At 41.9% G+C, this 10,238-nt stretch overlaps 2 protein-coding genes across 3 annotated transcripts; one reads left to right on the top strand and one right to left on the bottom strand.

The window, feature by feature from the left end:
* Positions 1-855: 855 nt before the first annotated feature.
* On the top strand, positions 856-6,556 carry LOC135616916 (uncharacterized). 2 transcript variants are annotated; one of them, XM_065116648.1, is made up of 8 exons: positions 856-1,296; positions 2,181-2,299; positions 2,425-2,610; positions 2,711-2,806; positions 2,885-2,956; positions 3,738-3,854; positions 4,290-5,513; positions 6,131-6,556. In XM_065116648.1, exons 1-7 carry the CDS (start codon positions 969-971, stop codon positions 5,502-5,504), a joined length of 2,133 nt encoding a protein of 710 aa, XP_064972720.1. In that variant the 5' UTR covers positions 856-968; the 3' UTR covers positions 5,505-5,513; positions 6,131-6,556. The 2 variants fall into 2 exon arrangements, with proteins under 2 accessions (XP_064972720.1, XP_064972721.1); XM_065116649.1 differs by lacking the exon at positions 6,131-6,556 and having other exon boundaries at positions 4,290-5,764.
* Positions 6,557-6,844: 288 nt separating this feature from the next.
* Positions 6,845-8,383, bottom strand: LOC103991230 (probable protein phosphatase 2C 12). The gene is made up of 5 exons (XM_009410596.3): positions 8,107-8,383; positions 7,699-8,013; positions 7,508-7,625; positions 7,206-7,429; positions 6,845-7,136 (listed from the first exon to the last, which is right to left on the bottom strand). Exons 1-5 carry the CDS (start codon positions 8,299-8,301, stop codon positions 6,927-6,929), a joined length of 1,062 nt encoding a protein of 353 aa, XP_009408871.2. The 5' UTR covers positions 8,302-8,383; the 3' UTR covers positions 6,845-6,926.
* Between the last annotated feature and the right edge of the window lie 1,855 nt (positions 8,384-10,238).

The raw sequence follows: 10,238 nt of genomic DNA, 5'->3' as shown, positions 1-10,238 counted from the left end.
CAATCCAAACTAATTTAAGTGTGCACTTTATTGTTGTTGTTGTTTTCTTAGTGTTTTTAATGTTTTCTTTACAGCAGCTTGTACGAGGCATAAAACATTGTAATCAGCCTCATTTTAATTTATTATCAATATTTTTATTTTCTATTTTCATCATGCAAAACTAAAAAATATTTTGAAGAAAAATATGACTCAAAATTAGTTAAGTGTCCAAGAAATGATGTAATGTCCTTAGTGTATCAAGATTAACATGATGCTTGCATTAAAATAATAATAATTTAATGAGTCATTTTCTTGAGATAAATATAAAAAACAGAAATGACCATCGTTGGATCCAAATTGGTATCATGTTGGATAATCAAAATTTAACTTAAACAAATATTAACTAAAAACAATAATTTACTTAATTTTTATCTAAAATAATACAAAAAATTAAATACAATTATATTAAAACTTGAAATGTATGATAAATTTTGGTTACCACATTTTTTTAATGGGCTTATAATTCTCACTAGAGTACTATGATCACATCGATAAAATAAAAACATTATAATCATCTCATTCAAAAATATTATATTCGATGAGTGATTTTGTGTAAAAGCTGTTTTTTTTTTTATACCGAAAGACATCATAGACATCTGATAAATCCACATGATGGGGGCAATTTAACCATCAAAATCACTTTAGCTGGAATGTTAAATCAGCATAAAAATACGGGAAAAACACAATCAAACCATCGCAACCGTCCCTTTTATGATCTACGGTAAAGGATGTCACTGAATCCCACCCCGTGTACCGGAACAGCGTGTACGTGCGCCGCGCAGTCATTTGACCTTCCCTCGCATCGCTTTGCGGTGCAACATAAATCTGCCCGTCTCGAGGAACTGCTTAGGGTTTCCATTATCAGCTTTCATTCGCGAGTCACCTCTCCCTCTCTCAGCCGCTCTGCACTGCCGACGGAGGCCGCTTCCATGGCGGAGGAGCTCCGCTGCTCTTCTCGACCCGACAACAAGCGAAAGTTCGGCGATCGATCCGCGAGGGCCTCCCTCTCGCCGCCGGCGAGGCGGTCGACGGGCTTCTCGGCACCGATCGCCTCGTCGTCCCCCGAGGGTGGCGCCCCCATCCAACCATCCTACAATAGCGTCTCCCTGCCCCTCGATGGGATCGAGCTTGCGAAGCAACGGGCCCAGGAGATCGCCGCGAGGCTTTTCAGCGACGCTGAGGCCAAGCGCCCTAGGATTGAGGACGGAGGAGGCGTGGAAGATTCGAGAGAAAAGGGTTTTGGCTCTTTTCCGAATGGTAAGTATTGCTTTCCTTGATCCTTTCAGTTTTAGGGCGTTTTTCATTCTTTACTTACAGTTTTGCGTTAGGGTTCTTGATGTATATCATCGGTATCTTTTCTGATTGATGCTCGATTGTGTAATTCTTTTCAAGTTCTTACTTGCCAGTTTAGGATTTCTACAGGTCGAGGATCTGTCAGGCTTTTGATCGCAATGTATGTTGGAGCTCTTGTAGGGCAGATTACTTACCGTATGTTAAATAGCTACGCTAAACAGATATGATGAAGAGAAGTGCACATAGGAGAAGAGAATTAGAGAGAAGGCTGGGACGAGAGATTCAGGCGGAGTTCCCTTCTCTTTGAGAGTCCCTTTTGCCTATCTAAAATTGAAATGATTTTATACGGTGTATTGCTCTTGTGATTTTTGTGTCTTGGATGTGGTTCGGAAACTTCAGAAGTCCCAACATCTGTTAACAAGAAGTTTGGATCCAGTCATCTTGAGATTTTTAGCACGTTACTTCTAGTTTAATGGATAGACAAGTCAGTTCTGCTTAGTACTTGCGGTTCCCTTTTTTTTTTTTACAATTGTCTAATTTAGCTGGGTATTTAAGTGCCAAGAACAAGATTGATTGGATAGGAACCATTGTCTGCAAGAATTAAAAATCTGATGGTGATTCCTAATTCTGATATCAGATCCTATATAGGGAGCATTACCATTTGTGCAATAGCTGAAACAATTTTAACAAATTGTCCAACATTTTGGTTCTTTTTTTATATTTGATAGATTTTCACTATGTAGTGCTGTATCTTTTGAAGCTTTTTTTGTCTTGTAGATCCCTTTTGAGTCATAGTCTCATTTTCCTTATTCTTGAAATCTGGTTCCTGACTTTTCCATTTTTTTCAGATTTTGCAAAGAAGCCTTTTAGCCATCCTATACCTTCTCAGGTTGGCATGACTTCCCAGTCATTTCACACGTATGGTTATCAGGGTGCAAGCAAAACGATTGAGATCCCGAATGGAAGGGTATGTTTCCCCTTTGCTCTTGTGCTGTATTTTAGTTATGTCATGAAACAAATATTTAACAAACATTCTTGTGCTGTATTACTTTTCTGGTCATTTTGGATATGTATCTTGTGAATTTTTATTAGGTTGGCGTAGTCATTGGCAAAAGTGGAGAGACAATTAAATATCTTCAGCTTCAATCGGGAGCAAAGATTCAAGTTACTAGAGATTTGGATGCAGATCCTAATTCACAGACTAGATCGGTAGAACTTGTTGGTACTTCTGAACAGATTAGCAAGGCTGAGCAGTTAATAAATGATGTGCTTGCTGAGGTACTATTTGAATGTATTTTACAGGCAGAACAATTCGTATGGTTATTAGCTGTTGCATTTTCTTGTTGTCATTGTCTCTTGTATGAAATTTCTATTCTAGGCTGATGCTGGGGCTTCTGGCATCAATTCAACTCGTAAACATGGCAGTGTTCAACCTGGTGCTGAGCAATTTCAGATGAAAGTTCCAAACAACAAGGTAAGTTGGCATTGGATAAGACATTTTGTTAGAGCTGTCTCTTTGATTTGATTCTGCAAGTTTAATTTTCCATTTCAGGTTGGTCTGGTGATTGGCAAAGGTGGTGAGACCATAAAAAATATGCAAGCTAGATCTGGTGCACGTATCCAGGTTTGCACTTGTTTGGTTGTCTTGGTTAATTGTTTGCCTTTCAATGTTATCATCCTTGTTCCAACCACATCTTCTATGTTGTGAATTTGCAGTACCAAAGAATTTAGTTTTACCATATATTTGTTGTTAAATATGTTCACTAGTTTAGTGGAAATGGGTTCTTAATTTTAAATCCAAAGCAGATAGATTAGATTAGTTGTTGGTTGGCTTTTAGGAAATGCTTATATTGCCAATTGTTTAGTCGTGGAACTTGTAGGAACTTCTGCTGGATTAATTTAGTCTCTTTTAAGCACATGTTTCTCACGTTCAATCAACACATTTTGAAGTTATTATAGTGCAAACTTGTCTTTTCACAAAATGTAATTGCATTTGCTCCTGAGTGGCCCTAGTTATTTGTACATCTCTGGCATGCTTATCAAGAAATATTTGTTGGTGCCCTTGTTACTTCTTAATGGTTGATAATCTTATCTCTATACGTTTTGTGTTATTTAGGGGTCTAAGCTGTTTGAACTTTGAACTATATTCTCCTGAGCATCTGGCACCGTTATAAAGGAACACTTGAGTTTCCGTATTGCCCTATTTTTATATAAGTGACTAATGATTTCTAGCATGATTGTGTATCCGATGTCTGGGTTCTTTTTATGTAAATAAGGTTGAGCTAATGGCTTTGCCCTTTTGATGTTTGCTATTGATATAATAAAACCGATGAATTTGATTGTACATGATAGCATTGTATGCCTATGTGATGATTGTACTAAATCTGATGCATTTGGTTGTGTAGGTGATGCCTTTGCATCTATCACCTGGTGATACATCAACTGAAAGAACAGTGTATATAGATGGGACAAATGAGCAGATTGAATCAGCAAGACAATTGGTCAATGAAGTTATTAGTGAGGTATTGATTATCTAGAAATTACTTTTTCTCTAGTAAATAACTTAGATGGCTGGATATGAGTTTCCAGGACTACTTTGCTACTAATTGAATTTCTGTTTGTATGTTTTATCATGTACCGTCCCTTCCAATAAATTTTTTTTCTTACCTGTGGCACTATAAATTGCTTTTGAGACTACTTTAGATTTGTTGACTTCTATGTTAGTCCATCAGATTCTCATATGAGGAGAGGATAGGTTGGAATTGTTTTTCCTGTTGTAGTAAATTGGCAGTGAGTTTCCCCTTTCATTCAGTATGCTTCTTTTATTCAATACCGTGGTTTGTTATTGCCTTCATTTATTATACTTTGGTTAAAACCTTTGTTATGGTTCACAAAATTCTCTTTTTTGTGCTATATGCATTGCAAGAGCTGCATAAATTAATCAAGTATATATGCAGAATCGTACAAGGAATACAGCTATGTCTGGAGGGTATCCTCAGCAAGGTTACCATCCACCTCGTCCTTCGACAAGTTGGGGACTGCCTGGTGCACCTCCCATGCAGCCGCCTGGTTATGGTTACATGCCTCCTGGATCTTATCCTGGGCCACCACCTCAGTCTAATATGCCCCAGCCACCTTATGGTGGCTACCCCACACCTGCATCGACAGGTTTCTCTTCTGGGTGGAACCAAACACCCAATCAGCCTACTCAGCAAACTGCACCAGGAGCTGGATATGATTATTACAATCAACAATCACAGCAGCAGCAGCGACAACAACCTCTTGGGGGATCTTCTGCGCTTGCGGATAGCACAAGTTACAACTATGGACAGCCTCTTCCTGATTACAACAATCAAGTGTCCTATGGTGATGCTGCTTACTCCCAGGCTTCTATGGGGCAACAAGGTTATGTGCAGGATGGATACTCCAGTGTCTATAATTATTCCGCATCTCAACCTGGTTATTATCAGCCTACATTGGACCCCCAAAATGGATTTGATCAACAGGGCTATGGTTCAGCTTTTGGCTATGGAACGGTGGCTAATCCATGTGAAGATGGATCCGCCTCTGCTTACAGTGCCGAGGGTGGGTCTACTCAAGCACCTCCAACTCAACAAGCCCCTTCAAGTCAGCCTTCTGCTACCCAAGGGTACACAGGTCAACCATCACAAACACCAATTAGTACCACTGCAAGTTATCCTACCCAAGGAACAGCACCATCTGGATATGGTATTCCCCCAACATCACAGCTAGGACATGGGAGTCAGATCCCTACTATGGCTGGATATGGCCAAGTACCATCTCCTAGTTACGGGCAGCCTTCTCAGGTCCAGGACCCACCAGGTACTCACGGTGTTTATCAACAAGGTCAACAGACTGTGTCTACTGAAGCTGGCTGTATGCAGAGTGCTCCCGTGCAACCAGGATATAAACAACCTCCATCATCTCAAGCTGGTTATGGGCAACAACAAACCTATGGCGTGTCACCGCATAACCAACCAGGTTATGGTCCACAACAGCAGCAACCATACAGCGATTCTTATGTTGGTGATGTCCATTCACAGCCTCCTGCATACTCTAATGACAATGCTGCACAAGGGGCCTATGATGCATCTACTGCTCCACCTGCTGTTTCAAGTGGTGCAGCAATAACTAAGTCACCCACAACTTGATATTGCCTGGTAAGTCCTCTGCAGGAGTTTAGCCGTTGTGGACCATTTTATCATTTTGCTTATTTCTTATCTAAGACTCGATTATAATGGCACTTTGGACTTAGTGCTTAAGAGTTTTTTGATGTCTTGTTGTAATGTAGATTATCAGAATACTCGTAAGTTTGCTGTTTGTATCTTTTTTCTTTAGTTATGAATGTGGAGAATGATCTAAGAGCATGGGTTTCTACCTGTTATTATATGATCCAAGTTACCTTCTTTTAGATGCTTGCAAATTGAACAGAAGGCAATATGCCTTGTGTTTTAGTGTCTTGGGAATGAAGTATTCCTGAGAGTGGGCTGTTAATTGACTGGAGCATAGCTCTTGTTTGACTTCCGGCAAGTTGTAGATGCAACCTTAAGATTGCATTCTGAAGCTGTCATGCTCTGACACACTACCAAGATGGTTTTTCTATATTACTTGTGGAGTAGGTTTGTCTGGGTCAGTGAGAGGTTGATAAGCTGATCCTGCTATTATTCTTTTTGTTGTGATCGGATCTTTTATGTATATTTTTTATGTTGTTGTTGCTCACTTTGCATTCCATTTGGTGAACAATATCTGAATGGTAATGGGATTTTGTTTCACCCAGGGTTATCCGGACTTTAACTGGTATTCATGTGTCTCGGACCCTCGTTGGAGATTGAAGTGCTATCTGCCCAAGAAAGGCAATTTGTTCTGGTTAATCAAACAGAAATTTGTTCTGGTTAATCAAACAGACATTCCTGGTCGCTGTGATGCTGGATAGATTGAACAGAACTTGAGAAATGCCAGAATCAAATCTTTGAAGAATGCTGATGCTGCTTATTGTTGGATTCTTCTTGCCTGGTTCTGTATTGGTGAGGTTGTTGGGGGTGCTCTGCACCAATTTGATGCTGAACCCTATCAAACCAACCCTCTGCCTTTGTCATGTGGGTTGCCCAAGGTGGTTTCCTTCCCTGTTCAGGAGTCTGCCCACTATAATTTTATTGTTCCAGCCTCAGTTTAGTTTGGAAATGGAAATTCCTAAATTTTCTCATGTTACTGCTGTCACGTAAGTTGGTCTCTCGATGCATGAGCTCTCGTTCGCCCACAAGATGATGCAGGCCACAAGATTCTCTTGCTATCATATGCATCATCCTAGAAGCATTTGGCACGAATAATGACGTGAGAACAAGTGGGGCTTCAAACTTTGGGGGCTCCATCAGATGTTGAGCAAGTATACCGGAGGTCAGTTCTCCCTATAATAATCCCATTGTTATTGTGAGGCATTGTCATTGCAGTCAATTTAAGAGATCAGGCATTACTTGTCTTGAACTGTTGCAAGTAGTAATAAGTGTTGCCATCATGACATTTTCTATAAAGCTTGTAGTGTTGGTAACTCATAGCAAGTAAGATCTCTCATCTGCTTACTTGTCTTGAACTGTTGGAAGTAATAACTCCTGCCTTTCCTCTTGGAAGAAGAGGCAAGCAGCAGTACAATCATCTACCTTTGCCGACGGGAACTTGGACTTCCACGCGTTACGTGCTGCTTCCACCAACGTCTTCGATGCATCCTCGTTGGTCTCGGTGGACCAAACAATCGACACCACCTCCTCGTTGCTAAGCGCATCCCACACCTTCAACACACGAAGCCTTCCATCAAGCAGAGATCACGGAGAAAAGAAAACAGTGATCAAGCTTCTCACCCCGTCGGTCGCGAGGACTATGAACAGATCTCTGCTCGTCACACGGCGATGAGCCACCTGAGGGGCCGAGATGATGCCGTAGTTCTTAAGCTGGAAGTCCCCGAGAGCGCGGGCCATGGCGAGCCCGGGGAAGTCCTCGTCGGGCAACCACACGCGTTGGATGTGCGGCTCTCTCTCGAGCGCGAACACCCGCCCGTTGCTCTTCCTTATCCTCTCTGCTTCCTCTGCATCGTGGAATCCACAGCGGATCAGTACAACGTTCACTGGGATCATCCAACCTTCACAAACAACAAAGTTCTTACGAGGTACGCTGGGCTTCAGGTCTGTCGTCAGCTGAATCGCCTCGAGGTGACCCTCCTCTGATACGGTTCCCATGACAGCCCTCGAATCCCCAAGGTTGGCAATGATCAGATCTTCCCCCTGTGACGGAAGGTGATACATGATCGAAGACGAGGTATCCCAACACAAGAAATGCTTTGGAGTCGTGCTGTACCTGCTTGATGACGGAGACTGCTGTGGTTCCACTGAAGGAGCAATCTAAGTTTGGCCTCACCTTGAGTTCTTCGTCCATGGTTTTGAAGGCGTTGATGCAAGCCTCTTTCCACTCATCAAGCACCTCCTCTCCATCCGTTGAGCTCGTGTCATTGCCATCGGTGAATTCGTCGTCTTCCTGGGCGAGCAGGAGGGCGTTGCGTTCGCCAAGCAACAAGGCAGGCAGGTAATCTCTCACCACCCTGCTCACAGTATGCCCACTTGTACCATGGCCATCAAATACCCCACAAAACAACCCCTCCTCTGTTCCATATCCCTTCACAGGAAGAAAAAGAAAACATATAAAGAGTTGGTCTTCATATACCAGAGACCTCGATAAATTGTGAGCTTGGAGGAAGCAACCACATACCTTGCAAAGGATGGCAGCATCCTGGTTCAGACCTTTGTTCCCTCGATGAGAGTACAGGGAGGCAATCCTCCTCTTCTCATCAGGACTCAACCCATCATCACCTCGCTCCACACATACTTGTATCTCCTCTTCACACTCCTTTCTCTCTAAAGATGCCTGATTCTTCAAAGATGCAGAAGAGAAGCAGCTCCCCATGTGTCTGATCTCTTCTCACCACTACTTTAGAAAGCTTATAAGGATTTAAATACAGCCTCCCTTTCTTTCTGAGACTACATATATGGCAGGCCCACCAAAAACTATTGCTTATAGCGACTGGAAAGTTGACTTCAGGATGATTCATTGGATCCCCTCGCGATCCTCGACTCTTACGTGTATGTGTCGAAAATGTAGCCCTCTAATGTTATTTTGGGTCATAATTACAGTCACTGATCTCATTGTGTGGAGAAATGGGGGATGATACTGCCTCAACCTAAACTAATTATGTGCATATAGGTAGGAAGATACATAGATAATTCAACACGAAGGTTTTATATGAGAAGTCAACGTCTCAAACATGAAGATGCATAGCTATATTTAACTTCCATGGGGGCCAAAATACCCTTTTGCTAGTGATTCAACATATCAAGATTCTTTTAATCAGGTGTCCCCAGCTCCCCAGCTATAAGAGAAGGCAAATGAAGCATGTAGTATTATTATATGATCCAACAGTTCAACTCTCTCCGATTGCTGACTGTGTTCCATCTTGGATGCTGCAGATGGATGATCGACTTATCAGCAGAGGATTCAGAGGATCTGAAGGCAAGTGGCTTCGTCACCCATGCAAGGTCAGAATCTTCGTTGACCGGAATATCCAAATCCCTCTAAGGCTCTTACAGTTGACCAACCGTGCCAAGAACCCAATGGGAACGATGGCTGAGAGACGCAGAGAAGCTGTTGAAGCAAATCCGCGTGTGCTCTGAGGGAAGCAAACGATTTGTAGACGGCACCACAAGCCGAATGATGAAGTAGCACAGCGGATGGCAGTAAGCACCTGACACTTGGCCTCGTCAATGGATATAATATTATTATGGCTTGCCGTCTCAGAGTCTATTTGTCCCTCCAGAATTTAGTATAGCATATACATATCACTTCATAATAATGAATTGGAGTTTCAACATTATGTTAACTGTCAATTAACAAATACTAACAACTCTCAATTGTCATTATAGTCCATTTACAACTACAATGGCATTTATGCAAGCTTTTATTTCATGTTTTACATGTACATATATATATAAATATATAATGTAACTTAAAGGTATAAATATGAAAGTCATTAACCTTGACGGAATGTATCAAGTAATTTTTGTTTATATTGATATGAGTATATTTCCTGCCTAAATTTTAGAATTTGATTTACTATTTAGCTATTTGAGTGTGGATCCAAATAATAAGGTAGACTTCGTACCTATTAGTTCAAAGTTGATCGTTAATTTAAATTTTGGAGACAATTCAACTTGATCGGTGATTTGGGATCTCAACATGTTCGAAGAATCATCTGTAGGGTTTGTACCATTGACGTGGCATATCGAGGTTGGTGGTTCCAAAAGGGGTCCATCATACCCCCCCCCTTATCTTCGTTGATCGGTGGGGATGATTGTAATATCAAATGACAGTGATGAATCGATTAACGGAGAGAATCGAACGGTCCAATTCCTTGTAAATCCCGCACCGGTCCGGTCTGCCTCGGCCGGTCTAATAACTCGTCAGTTACGAGAAACCAACGGACGAGATCTCCTCGAGGTGCATCGGACCGCAGACAAATCCCTCGCGTAGAAACTTCGATTCGCAATACGTACTTGATCCGAGACCCATTCCGTTTCGCGTTTCCTTGAGACCTTTCCACGACAACCAAACTCTCGTTACCTGCCTTCTCATTGGAATTCGTGTGGGACCCAGAGAGAAGGCAGGCATGTGAGACAGCGTAGTCCGGATCGGGTACGGCCAACGTCTTCGTTAGTTGCATAACTGCGGTGGGACCCAGCAAGAAGGCAAGTATGTGGGAGAGCGCAGTCGGGAAGGGGTAGTAGGAACGAGTGTATTCATACTTGCATAGGTTTCCTGTACTCTCTTTCCGTATATATTATTTTGAT

Source organism: Musa acuminata, chromosome BXJ2-7, assembly GCF_036884655.1.
Source record: "Musa acuminata AAA Group cultivar baxijiao chromosome BXJ2-7, Cavendish_Baxijiao_AAA, whole genome shotgun sequence".
Lineage (NCBI taxonomy): Eukaryota > Viridiplantae > Streptophyta > Magnoliopsida > Zingiberales > Musaceae > Musa > Musa acuminata.
Note: the sequence above shows the minus strand (reverse complement) of the source record. Positions and strands in the feature narration are given on the sequence as shown.

Bases quoted from the DNA above. Each gene is read 5' to 3' on its own strand.
- LOC135616916 (XM_065116648.1), top strand. From the start codon at position 969: ATGGCGGAGGAGCTCCGCTGCTCTTCTCGACCCGACAACAAGCGAAAG. The intron at 2,611-2,710 runs GTACTATTTGAA...TTTCTATTCTAG, and splicing joins TAAATGATGTGCTTGCTGAG to GCTGATGCTGGGGCTTCTGG. The intron at 3,855-4,289 runs GTATTGATTATC...GTATATATGCAG, and splicing joins TCAATGAAGTTATTAGTGAG to AATCGTACAAGGAATACAGC.
- LOC103991230 (XM_009410596.3), bottom strand. From the start codon at position 8,301: ATGGGGAGCTGCTTCTCTTCTGCATCTTTGAAGAATCAGGCATCTTTA. The intron at 8,014-8,106 runs GTATGTGGTTGC...CTTCCTGTGAAG, and splicing joins ATGCTGCCATCCTTTGCAAG to GGATATGGAACAGAGGAGGG. The intron at 7,626-7,698 runs GTACAGCACGAC...CTTCCGTCACAG, and splicing joins CAGTCTCCGTCATCAAGCAG to GGGGAAGATCTGATCATTGC.